Raw genomic sequence first — 13,009 nt, 5'->3', positions numbered from 1 at the left:
AGCAGAAGTCCACTTTCCATTAGGATATGAAATTTTTATTTATTAAATTGCTATTTTAGTGTAATTTACCAAGTCATTGAAGACAAACAATCCACTTAAGTGAAGCTGTAAACCTCCGTTTTCCCCGAACGCTGTGTTCCCGTGAACGCGTGGCTCACGCTGCGCTCTGCTTGCCAGCTTGGGGAACCTCGTGGCGGCAGTTCCCCGCCGTGTTGGCACCGGGGACTGATTTCGTGGAAGACGGTTTTTCCACGGACCAGATGGATGGCTTTGGGATGATTCAAGCGCATGGCGTTTATTGCGCACTTGAACTTGGAGCTGCCACTGACTGACTGAAGGTACAGACCCACAGCCCGGAGCTGGGGAGCCCTGTCTTACAGGAGGCAGAGTCTGCAGCCACCTCCTGAGCTCTGAGTGAGGGTGGGTCCAGGGGCTGGCCTAAGGCTGACCTCTGCACTCCCAGGACAGAGTAAAGGCTATTAGCCAAGTTAGCAGGCCCCTCCATCGCGGGATACACCAAAGGATGCTGGTGTATTTTTTTTTTCAAAAACAGAACGTTAAAGAAGAGAGGCGATTGTAGACCAGAAGTCTCGAGAAAATGTAAATCGAGCGAGGTAAGGAGCAGTGGCGAGGCGCTCGCCGCGGGCTCCTGGCAGGTGACTCCCAGGCCTTCCGCCCGGCGGCCGGGAGCCCCAGGCGGGAGACTCGCCTGGAGCCTGTCCAGGGGTGAGCAGGCCCTGCCGCTCGCCTTCATCGGCTGCAGCTGCGGCCGTGAGGGGAGAAGGAAGGAAAGCACCTCCCTTCAGAGCCCCTGAGCGCAGCCCTGCTCTCACAGGGACTTGCAGTCCCAATTCATTTCGCTTACTTGTCTACAGTATTTCAAGCTGAAGATTTAGTTGAAACCAGTCTTGGGATAATAGCGAAGGCCTTTAGCTTCTGGCAGAAGCAAATACGAATTCTTTTTTTTCTTCCCTAAAGAAAATCATTCTTGATGCATATCTCAAAGACTTCCAACAGATAGAAGTTCCAAAGAACATGTCGACAAAAAAATGAGTGAATAGTCAATCTAAGAGAAAAGGGGCTTCCCAGGTGGCGCTCCTGTTAAAGAACCCACCTGCCAATGCAGGAGACGTAAGAGATAAGGGTTTGATCCCTGGGTCAGGAAGATCCCCTGGAGGAGGAAATGGCAACCCACTCCAGGATTCCTGCCCAGAGAATCCCGTGGACAGAGGAGCCTGGTGGGCTGTAGTTTGTGGGGTTGCAAGGTCAGACATGACTGAAGCAACTTACCATGCATGCTAAGAAAGACATGGAGACTCTCATTCAGGCCCACCTGAGGATAATGACCTGGGAGACAGTCTTTCAGAAAGCTCTGAGGACTGTTCCTCCCAATAGAAGCTAACGCACAGGTATATATTAGAAGATACATCAGATGACAGATTGACAGTTTACCTACTCCAGATCTGCGCGTACGAGGCAGGTGGTAGGTCATCCTGACCCCTTACAGGGTTAAGGCCTGTTGTCTCCTGAGGAGGCACCTTGCTGGTGCCGGGAGAAAGTTGCTGTTGGGGGAGCAGGCGGGCCGTGTCCCCTGAGAGGTCTGGTTCCTGTGTAAATGCACAGCGCACGCCAGTGAGGACTAGTGACCCAGACAGAGAGAATTTTATGTTAAACACTTTTTGTCCTGCCTTAACAATAGATTTATTTCATCAAACACAAGCTCCAAGAGGGGGAATCACTGAAGTCCGAGGAGGCAGGCTACCAAGAGTGAGACTCAGCAGAGACAACAGGCTGCAGAAAGCGCGCTGCAGAGACCGCAGAGTTCAGAGTTCCCCTGCGATGTGCTGGAAGATAAGTTCAGCATGTTCAAAGTGATGAAAAAGGGACAGAGTGAGCGAGAAAGAGGGAGGAGAGGGAAACTCACAATTTACAAAGCCGGTGGGAGAAGCCATGCACGTTTCAGATGTAACAGATGAGCCGGACAGGAGTTGTGATCCAGTTGAAGAGACGACTAGTGAACTGGGAGACAGAGTTGAAGAAAGTGCGTCTCCTGGAGAGACGAGAGGTGGAGCTTATGAGCAGAGAGGTTGGGTGAAGTGGAGAACACAGGGAAAAGGCCTCACACCCACCTCACCAAGGTTCTGAGAAAATACAGCGAGCTCACAGACGTCTGCATGGGCGCATGGGTGACGGTTTTCTAAAACTGCTGGACGCTCCGCACGCTCATGATAGCTCAAGCAGAATAAATATCACAAGGAAAATGCAGAACATCCAAGACAAACAGGCTATCTCAGAAGCAGCCGGAAAGAGGGCCTTGGTTTCCTACTGGGGAATGCAGCCCAGGACCTTGGGGAGTGAGATGAGCTGGCCTGGGGCCCAGGACAGCCATCCTGACCTCCTCGCTGGGTCTGGAACCTGCCAGGCAGCCTTGAGCCTCAGGGCCTTTGCCTTCCTCCCCCACCCTGATGTCTGCACGGATGGCCCTCTTTGGGTCTCCATTTGAATGTCACATTAGGCGACTGAGCGCTGTATTTAACACGCCAGCCTCTCCCTGAGTGCCCCTGATGTTTCCCATCTTTCTCTTACGTGATGTAGATTTTATTTCATTTTTTTGACTTTGTAAACAATTGTCACACAGTTCAGGTGGCACCCAGGGGACCCTAGCTGCAAATGCTGGTGGTGTTTGTCTGAACTGAGGCAGCGGCTGAGGAGGGGTCCAGGTGACCACGCGGGAGGGGCCTGCAGCGTTCCTGCCGTCCACACTTGCCGTCAGTGTCGTGGCCAGGCAGTGCCCGGGCGGGGTGCCTGCTCTGCTGCCTGCCTCCTGGCGGGGGCCAAGACATCAGCCTCTGGGGAAAGTGGGGCCCCCCCTTCCACGGGGCTGCGTAGAGTGGGGGCCCCTCAGATCGGCCTTCTATCATCACTGCCCATCATCCGTGCAGGAAAGCCACGGGGCCTGCTCGCCCTGCACGTCCGCCGTGTCTGGCCGCCGATCAGAGAGAAAACCATCTTGTTTTAATGAGACGGGAGTCAGGAGCGAAAGCCTTGCGTACTGGCGCGCCGGCTGGCTGGTTCCGTGTTCCCCACTGGCCCTGACCTTCTCCGCTGTTCTGTCTTGCAGTCAGAACCCGAGGGCTTCGCCAATTTCCACCTGTACGTGTGTGCTGCTTTTCTCGTGAGATGGAGGAAAGAAATACTGGAAGAAAGAGATTTTCAAGTAAGTAAATGCCTTTTCAGGAAGACCCCAGGTGTGATCCCCTGCTGGGGAAGAGAGGGGAGTTAGCTTTAGTTCTCAGGGTTGTTTACAGAGGACCTTTGGGACGTGCCGCCCGTGGTCAGCGCTGACCTGCAGGCTGAGACCCCGTGGCCGGGGTCGTAGGTCACAGGGGGCCTGGGCTGTGTCCACACCAGCTTGCTAAGCTTGCTGTCACAGGCTCCCCAGTGCGGTGGCGGCCAGCGTCGACGCCTGCACCCAGCCGGCACTCACCTGGCCGACAGGTGACACAGGAGCCTGGGTCCCTGGCTGACGCTGTCACAGGGTTTCCCGTCTCGGTTTCGCTGGGGCCTCTGACTGGGGAACGGTTCCGGGAGGCCCCAGGCAAACGTTGCTCCCTCCCCGCTGCCCTGGGGCCCGCCTGGTGGGGGGAGGCGGGTAGGAAAGAGCAGGGGCCATGAGAGCGCTTGAGGGTGCCCGAGCTCAAGGCCCGTCCTAGGGACAGCTTGAGATCCCAGCGCTGGGCGGCTGCTGAGCCTCACGGGCCTGAGAAACGGCTGAGTTCTGGCTGGGGACAGGGGCCTGGAACCATACCGAGCGACCTCGCACAGGGGCCTTGCCCCTCTGCCCGCAGTTTCTGCCACCTGCTTCCCAAACGGAGGCAGTGCTGCCAGGGCCTGAGGCCGCCAGGAGCTGCTCTGGGCGGGAGGAGAGGTGCCCAGCAGGACGGCATCCGCTCCTGCTGGCCTGTTATGACTGGAGAGCACCACGCGGGCAGCTGGTGGGGACTCTTCGCAGCCTCTCAGGGCCCTGCTCACCTACCTCGGGGTTCACTGGGGCCAGGGGACTGGCACAGCCTGGCAGCTGGTGCGGCCACAACTCCGAGGAGCAGCGAGAGTCACTCTCCCCCCAACTCAGATTAGACGCAGGCCTGGCTGTCGGGGTGGATGGGGGCCAGGCTGTGAACGCTCAGTGTGATGTGGGGACTGAACTAAGTGGGAAAGGCAAGGAGAAGAGAGAACAAATTAAATGAAGCACCTCTGGGGCCCTGGTGGGCGCAGGGCCGTCGCGTGTGCAGTTGTGACGTTTCAGGAAAATGGTTCTGCATCCACGGGAGGCGGCCTGGGTGTCCAGCTGCAGAAGTACCTGGAGAAGGCTCCAAGAGCCTCCCTCTGCGCAGATCTGTGGTTTGCCGCCGTGTCATCTCTGGGACTAGTGACTTCCCGAGGGGCATCTTGAGGAGGAAGGCCCAGCGGTGCAGGCGCTGGGGGATGGGGCATGGGCGTGGCTTCCGCGTCCAGTTCCCAGAAGCTCAGTGAAGTTGGCCCGGGCCAGCGGTCTGGTTGCGTCCAGTTCCATGAGCCTCCATGAGGGCTGCTGGGTGCCCTGGCTGGAGGGAGGTCCCTTGCAGAGTGGACGGTCACCCCTGTCCTGAGCTCTGGTCCCGGAGCTCGCTGTGGCATCCATCATGCAAGGGACCGCATCCCTTGCACAGACCGCATCCGTCTGCACACCGCCCACAGACTGCATGCTGGGTGTCCAGAACCGCCTCCTCCCCCACCCGCGTCCTGCCTCCCACCCCCTAGCCCCAGGGAGGTCCGAGCCCGCGCTGAGGGCCTGATTCTCCTCCCCCCTCCGCCTGCCTTTCTCTGACCAGATTCTGGAAGGTCTTTTCGGGGAGGAGCCTCCCCACGTCCAATCCTGTGTCCCCTGGAGGTGCACCTGGCACACTGACCTCGTCCCAGCCCCTGTGGGGTGTTTCAGAGTGGGACTCGGGGCCCAGGGCAGGTGGGTGGCCTAGGCCCCCCCACCACCCAGGTACACGTGGCTGAAGTAACCTTTGGAAGTCAGGGTACCTCCTCTCCCACGGGGACAAGGGCAGGCTGGGAGCTGGTGCTGCCTGCTCCTCGGCTGGCTCGTAAGCACAGCTTACGAAGCAGCTGACATCGAGCCTGCCCAGGAGATCATTCTATTTTATCCAGAAGCCTAGGCAGCTTAGTTTGGCCTTCCAGGACGTGGGGTCGGGGCTGGAGGTCTGACTGCAGCCCCTCTGCAGGGCTGGGTGGCCCTGGCCTTGCTGTTGGGGGGCTGTGGGAGCGGAGCACCCAGGCGGGTGGTCCCTGCTGCATGGCCGTCTCTGGGGTGTGTGACCCGGCAGTGTGGGAGCAGAGATGCTCTGTGACCTGGGAAGCTTCTCCCACATGGAAGCTGGCATCGGGTTCTCGACGTAGAGGAGGGCACGTCCCTTAGGTGCACAAGGTGGCCGCACGCTCACCTTGCTTTTCTTCAGTGGGGAGAGTAATCAACCTGCAGTGAACAGAGCGTGGAGCTTCCATGGAAATCACGGACCTTCTCCCTGCGGCCCTCGGGAGCTCCGAGGTCTGTAAACGTTTCGGGTAAGGTCATCGGTGGCTGCGTGTTTGTTGACGAGTGACCCGCCTTGTGGGCAGAAACGGCTCCCCGCGCGTGCGTGGTGTCTGCAGCCGCGGGAGGCTGTGAGTGAGGGCAGGGCCCAGTCCGGAAACCCCGGTTGGCCCATGGGGGCTCAGTGCATGCGCGGTGGCCGCTGCGTCCCCGCGCCCTGCGTCCTGGCGGTGGGGCCTCTGCTTGCCCGGGCCCTTCTCGTCTCCTGTGACCGCCGCTCAGCAGGGCCCGAGTGGGGATGGGCCAGGGCAGCCCCGTGGGGGGCGTCTGTCTGCTCTGATGTCCCCACCGGCCCCCGTCCCGGGCTCTGCCTGTGCTTCTGTGTCAGGACTCCTCAGCCCGTGGGGGGCAGGTGGGCTGGGGTGGACAGGGCCTGGCCGGGGACGGGAGGAAACCGAGGATCTGCGGGTCGGGTACCCGCCTGCTCCGAAAGGGAAGTGTGTGGGTGAGGTTGGGGCTGCGTGTGCCGATCAGGGAGGGGTGCTGGTCAGATGAGCCTGAGGAGGATTGAGGGGGTACCCCGCCCGCCTTTGCCCCCCCGCCCCCGGTAGCCCTTCCCTCTGCCCTGAAGCCAGGGAGTGGACGCAACGGGAAGGTTCTGGAAGGTTTTCCCGCCCTCTGTCCCCCGGGGCCCGGTTGTCCAGTGTGTCCGGCTGCCTGGTGGAAACGGAGGTGCCCCTGCCGTCTGGCAGGACGTTCACGCGCCTCCTCTCGCTCACGTGCTTCTGTCTCACCTGCGTTTGGGGCTCCAGCCCCTCCCGGACGAGTCCCCCTGCGTCTTGGCCGGTGCCCTAGGGCCCCCGATGCATAGTCAGCTCCCGGCCTGGTCTTTTCTCCTGGATGGTAGGAACGGCCGCGGGGCAGGGTGGGCAGTGCTAACTGCCTGCTGAGGAGCCTTCCACGGGTTAACGCTCCATGGTTTTGTGTTTCAGCCTGTGTTCATTTGATGCACCAAATGTCAGGAAATGCCAGCATGAAGATCAATTGTCTCTCTCTGTCTTTCGAGGCATTTTAAAGACAAAATTGGGTCAGTTGAAGAGCGATCTTTAAGCGCATCGCTCCGTTCTGTGTTCCCTTGGGTCACGCGTGTTCGGGGGTGGGGGGTGCGTGGCCGTGGGTGGCGCCAGCTGCTGGCACCTTCTTGACCAGGAGTTCCAGGGATGCTGGCCCACTGCCGCGAGCTGTCCCGGGCGAGATGGTGGAGCCCAGGAATGAAGACTTGCCCGGTGCTGGGTGCGTGGCTGGGCGACAGCTGTGTGCTCACGTCCCGCAGGCAGGCAGGCGGGGGGGCGCGGAAGGTAGGAGCAGTCAGTTCCGCACTGTTGGGCCCTGGCTGCGGCCGCCCTGAGGTTCCAGCAGGGAGTCCTGTCCCCGAGGCCGCTCTGCCCCCGGTGGAGGGGAGCCTGACCTGGGCCAGTGGTCCGTCTGCACAGGAAGGATGCTGGGAAGCCGCGGACATGCTGGGCCAAGCCCCGCAGGAGGATGGTGGGCCCGGCCTGTCCTCCCGGAAGAGCGGTAGGCTCTCCCTGGCACTGTGAAGCCTGCTCAGGAGGAAGGAAGTGATCCGGTGGCCGCACGTGGAGCCGGCCTGGATCCCTGAGCACCGTCGTGGCCATGGCCTCGGCGTCCGGCTTCCTGCCGTGGCTGAGCGGCCCCGTCGCTGTGGGGGGCGGGGGCGCCGTGCGTGTTTGACGGCGGCCACGCCCTCCCTGTGGGCAGCTGAAGTGACTCGCGTGGCCGCAACAGCACTGTCTTGGCCCCAGAGGAGGGGCTGGGCTGCAGAGAGGGTGACCGTCCACGCGCTGGGCTGGCCGATCCGCGTGCCTGGCTGTGATCCGCGTGCCTGGTGGGCGCTCTCTTTGGGACAGGAGGACCTCTCTGCTACCAGCCCCTCCCCACGCAGAGGGAGGCCGGGACCGCTGACCCGAGGGGTCCTCTGGAGGCCCGCCTGCCCGCCCCGCCACCTCACGTCCCGGTGCTCTGTCTTCCCCGAGGGCAGCCCCCCTTGTCACCTCAGCTGTCCCTCCCCCGCCCCTGGGCTCCTGTCCCCTCCCTGCTGGGGGGCTGTTCGCTGCGGTCGTCTCCCGGGAGGTGTGTGTCCGCCCCCCTTCCCGGGGGCCTGTTCGCTGCGGTCTTCTCCCAGGCGGCGTGTGAAGAACAGCGATGAGCGTGAGCACCAGGCTGTGGAAAGTCGATTCTGTCCCAGGACCGTCCGCAGACGCAGCTGCGCTCTTGTTGAATCATCCCGCTCTGCTGTGGGCTCCGTCCCCTCCAGGAGATGAGCTGCTGGAACTTGGGGCTGGGCTGGGCCTGGTGGCCCTGGGGCTGCGCCCAGGCCTCTAACTGCCGCCTGGAGAGCCCGCCTGTCACCAGGTCCCCCCGCCCCGGGCTGAGCGTGCTGGTGTGCATCCCGGAGCGAATGGCCGGAGCGGGCGGTCCACACGCGCTCCCCAGAGCCTCACTTTCCTTTCTCTCCTGCGGTTCTGCTGGCCTGAGTGTTGGCACGCCCTGCTGGTGATCCTCGGGCTCTGCGGGGCGGGTGGGGCCCTGCTCTGAGGGGTCCCAGTGCCCCCCAGCCCTGGCCTGCCCGTGATCTAAGAGCTGAGATGAGTTGGTGCTGGCTTCTTAGTTACTCACGGACATTAGGAGACCCTCATGGATGTTAGGAGGCCCCAGGATCCCCAGGACTCTTGCTGGTCCGTCCAGCAGTTTCCCTTCCGGGGCGGCCATTCCCATCAACTCATAGGTGAGGGTCACTAGAGGACCTTCAAAAGGGGGAGGATTATGGGGTCAGCACTGTCCCCGTGTATTCTCACCCCAATCCCATGCCTCAAAATTTTAAAAAAAGTTAGTAAAGCTATTTATTTATGTATATATAAATTTTAAAAACCAGAAAGTTCTAAAAGCCCTTTTACCAAAAACAAGCCACTCCATCTCCCCGCCTCCCTCCCACGTGACGGGCAGCACTCGATCTAGCGTTGCTCTGTGTCCGCCTGTCTTTCCCAATTGCTGTTTCCTGATTTGTTTGCACGGCGACCCCCCCCCAAGCAGGAAGGGGAGCGGGGCCTCCGCGCTTCTCCTTGGGCCCCGGGTCCCCGGCGTCCTGGGCAGACAGCAGCCTGGCCACGCTGCTCCCCAGGGTGGCGGGAGCTGCTCGCGGGTTCACTCCGCCCCCTCCTGTCATCCTTGGACACGGGTTGCTTTCCCTGGACTGAGCAGCCGCGTCACCCCGTCCTCTCTGAGCTCGTCACGGAGTCGTCCCCGTGCGGTTTATCAGAAGCGGCAGCTTCTCCGGAAGTCCAGCGCCCGGACGCTGCCGCTGGCATCCTGCCCTGCCTGCCTGCTGCCCCTGCCCTCTCACTGGGCTGGGGCCCCTGCGGCCTGACCCCACGGTCGTTTAGGTGACGTCTGTAAAACATGACATCCCGCTCATTTCATTTCCTGTCCAGCTTCACCTTTGCATAAAGGTGATGATGTTTGAGCATTGTTGTGGGTGGGAATTTGTCACTTCCCCGTAGTCTCTGGCACACACCAGGACTTCTTAGCTGCTCGGAGGTGAATTCCTGGCCGCTAAACGATCTCAACGTGAAATTTGAAAAATCCTTTTATGTCTGCATATGAAAAGGTGTGTTTAAAGTGAAGCTTGGCCGCGTTGTAATTGTTTGTCACGCAGCATCTCTGAAAGTGCCCAGTCCGGGACCAGGCAGGTCATGAGCCCCACTTCTGAGGGTGGCTTGGGGTCCCCAGGCCCCAGAGTCCGAGCGTGAGACAGGCCCCCAGAGTCGGCCTGGCAGATAGAAGGGGCTGCCACACCACGGGCTTCGGGCTTCGGTGTCAGACGCCCCCGGGCGGAGTAGGGATCCTCCGGGGAGGGACTGTGCAGGGAGGGGTGTGCGTGGGATCCGCTGGAGCAGTGGCGAGTGCTCCCTCCCCCTCCTCCCTCCCTCTCCCCTGGTGGAGGTGATGCCGCAAGCCCAGCAGGGTCGCCCTTTCCCTCCTTTCCCTCCGGGCTGGGTGCCTGCATCCCCAGGTCTGTCGACTTGCTCCGGCTGGTTCCCAGTCCAGCCTCCGCCAGGACCAGCCTGCCCTGCAGGTGAGTGGAGGGCAGCCCAGAGCAGCGTCTTCTGCCAGGGTCTCTCTCCCTGCTCATTTCTGCCGTGAATTAGTCTTGCCATTAAAGAAAAAATTACACCCACCATTCAAATCATTAATTGAAAGGCCCTTATTATCTCATTAATGGTGTTTGATATCTAAGGCAGATAGACTCGGAAAAGCTCATCTGTTCAGTCCCTGAAGTAATGTAATTACATCTCGGGCCTTATTAAAACGTCTCCCTCGCAGCCCCCTCAGCCGTCATGCGTTCCATCTTGCCGCCTCCCGCGGACGCCCGAACGCATCTCCATGGAGACAAGACCGCCCAGGCCTGGGTGGGCCTGCGTGGACGCGCTGACGGGGCGGTCCGGCTGGTTGGTCAGCGGCGCTCTACCTTCGGGGACGCCGACGGGCCCCGGATCCTTGGAAGGCTGCCTGGCCTCAGGCAGGTCTGATTCAGGCTTGTCAGGAGGCGGAACTTGGAGGGAGGGCGCTGACCCCATAGGCTTAGCGGCCACTTGCGCCCGCGAGGCCTGCGGCTCTCCCTGTAAACCCGGGACGGGAAGAAATGGCCTCGGTACTGACGGCTGGGAGAGCGTGTCCCGCCCGCCCTCCTGCCACCCGGGGCTAATGGTCCCCAGCTCCGGCCGCCTTTGCGGAAGGAGCCCCTATGCCTCGCGGCGGCTCTGGGTCCTCTCTGCTCATTTAACCCCGTGCTGGTTCCCATGTGACCGTCATGCACCCCAGGCCCCGGGCTCTGTGCTGGGGGAGGGGGGATGCTGCCCGGAGGGGAGCAGGCTCCGGCCAGCCTGCCTCCCAGGCTGCAGAGTGGGCCCTGGGCCAGCACCATCCTGATGGGGCCGCTCCGTCGGGAGAGATGGGAGGGGGGCGGGTTTGGGCTGTCCAGGTCACCAGTGGAGTTGCCACAACAGGACCTGGGCAGGGAAAGAGGAGCCAGTGGCTTGTGGGGCCAGTGGTCCCCCTTCCAGGCTGGAAAATGAGGCTCAGAGTAAGCGAAGGGACTGCGGGGCTTGGATGCCAGCTCCCTGGGGCTGCGACTGCCCCGTCTGGGCCAGCTGTGGCCCAGGCTCTGCCCCGGGCCCTTCCTGGGAGGCTCCCATCGGTCGGTGTCAGAAGACCTCTGGGGGGGTGAGGCTATGCATGTGCCCGCTCTCACCCAGAGACTTGGGCACAGAGAGCCCGGGACTCAGGAGCCCTGAGAGGCCGCTGAGCCTCACCCCCCTGGGGGCCAGGACCCGAGATGAGCTCAGAGATGGGCAGGGCGCGGGCACCGTCCAGCATCCCCAGGCCCTGGGCTGGGGGCTGCCAGGGTCCAGGCGAGGTGACAACACAGCGCATGCTCCTACCACCCCCCGCTCCCCGAGCCCCGCAGGCCTGGCTCAGCCGTCCCGGCCCTGGGCGGGGGGTTCAGCATGAAGGTAGCAAGCTTGGCCACGGGGTCCTGGGCTCGCCAAGGCCTCAGCCCTTGAGCCTCATAAATAATAGAGATAAGATGAAACGAGATGGAAGCGCTCGAAGAACTCTGCCTTGCCATCCACTTCCAATCCTAAAAGCCCTTGATCTGTACGGAACTTTCATTTTGTTACCCTAATTAGTTTGCGGATTTTCAGGGCAAACACGATAGGATTTCTCGATTCAATTTTGGGGTGTTTGTTTTTTGAGACAGAGCTCACAGAAGGAGTTGCATTGATCTTTTTAATTCCTCATGCAAAGAGGAAATATTTGCTCTCCTCTTGTTTGGTGCGTCCAATTCTCCGCTGGGCGGGCGGGGCCGAGGGGCCAGTGGATGGGACACGGGGGCTTGGAGGACACCGGACCCCCGCAGCAGACAGACGGGACCCCTGTTGCCCCTTACCAGGGAGCCGCGGACTCTACCACGCCCCCGTCTTTCCTTCTCCACGCGGGCAGGCTTTCCTGGGGCTCCGTCTGCGGGAGCTGGGATGCCCCCAGCCTCACACTCTGAGTCCAAAGCGGGGACCCTTCCCCGCTGAGCGCCTCCCGTCACCAGCGACCCTCAGCCAGAGGCAGATTGTGCCCCCGTCTGGGGCTCAGCATCTTGGTCTGAGGGATGGGGAATCAAGCCCCCCTCGGGGAGTCCTCACCAGTGTCTCTGTCACCAGAAGGCATCCTTGTCCCCTGGGAGCCCCGAGACACCGCACGTGAACCCCATCCTAGTCGAGGAGCTGGGAAGCAGCGCATGGCAGGGTCACCCCCGGCCCCCGCCCTCAGCAAGGCAGAGCTGCCCAGGGCTGCAGGATGGAGCTGACCCTGCCCCATGCCGGCCGTGTGCTCTGCGGGTCCTGACTGAGGACACACAGCCCCCGTCTTGCAGGACAGTGGGTCAGGCCGTGGACAGTGGTGTCTGCAGCCGGGCGTGACGTGGGTGTGTTTTCCCAGAGAGGCTGCAAGGATTGTGTGTCTGCAGCCCCTCCCCCGGGCACGCCGTCCCGTTGGGCTTGAGGGGTGGGGGCTCCGGGTGCCGCCTCTTCTTGTCCACCTCCTTGGGGAGCGCCCTCCTTGTTAGTGGCCCGCTGGGGGCCTTCCAGCTGCCTGTTTGGCGGGAGCCCGGGACACACAGGCGGCCGGCTCTGGCGTCTGTGGCCGTCTCATCTGGTGGTCCAGCCTGGACCTGGGCCCCTTGGCCTGGAAAGTGAGTGAATGCCACACCAAGTCTTTCATGTGTCACTGCTGTGTCCACGCTGGGTCACCCCTGGGCTCAGGCCTCCAAAGGCCGCTCCCCTGCGTAACTGCCGGGCCAGTGTCTGGGGCGGGGGTTGCCGAGTGGAGCATCTCGGAGGACAGGCTTGGCGCTGGCGTGGGTCCCGTGTGTGCCCACAGCTCCTGCACACCATTTCCAGGGGACGCACCTGCAACCCCTGTAGCTCAGGCGTTGAGGCCCCAGGCGCCTGCATCCCTGCCGTAGCAGGGTCTCCGTCTGTCTTGTACACAAGATGGGGTCCCGGTGACCCACAGCGTCAGGTGTGAAGCCGCCTGCCCCAGGGTCTCAGGGCAACGGGCAGCCCCCGTCACAGACCCCCTCCACTGCCCTCAGCCCCTTCAGAGGAGGGGGCTTCCCAGCGGGGGTCATACTGGCGTGGGCCCTCACGGTGCGGCTTAGCCGACACGCACCCTGGTGCTCAGGCGTCAGGGGAGGCGCTGGCCTCTGGGTGCCGGCTTTATGTCTCCAGACAGCCCCGTTGCCATAACCCTCATTCCTGCCGGGGCGGGCACGCCAGCCTGGGACCTGTCGGAGGCAGA

At 61.8% G+C, this 13,009-nt stretch overlaps 1 protein-coding gene across 2 annotated transcripts in view; it reads left to right on the top strand.

Annotated features, from left to right (window-relative positions):
• TBC1D22A (TBC1 domain family member 22A) overlaps nucleotides 1-13,009 on the top strand; it is a 267,796-nt gene that overhangs the window by 240,409 nt on the left and 14,378 nt on the right. For both annotated transcript variants that reach the window (XM_043880662.1, XM_043880661.1), the window contains one exon: nucleotides 3,122-3,217. In XM_043880662.1, coding sequence (XP_043736597.1) covers nucleotides 3,122-3,217 — 96 coding nt within the window. The remainder of the gene's footprint in view (nucleotides 1-3,121; nucleotides 3,218-13,009) is intronic.

This window comes from Cervus elaphus, chromosome 22 (assembly GCF_910594005.1).
Source record: "Cervus elaphus chromosome 22, mCerEla1.1, whole genome shotgun sequence".
NCBI lineage: Eukaryota > Metazoa > Chordata > Mammalia > Artiodactyla > Cervidae > Cervus > Cervus elaphus.
This window is presented reverse-complemented; position numbering and strand designations above follow the sequence as displayed.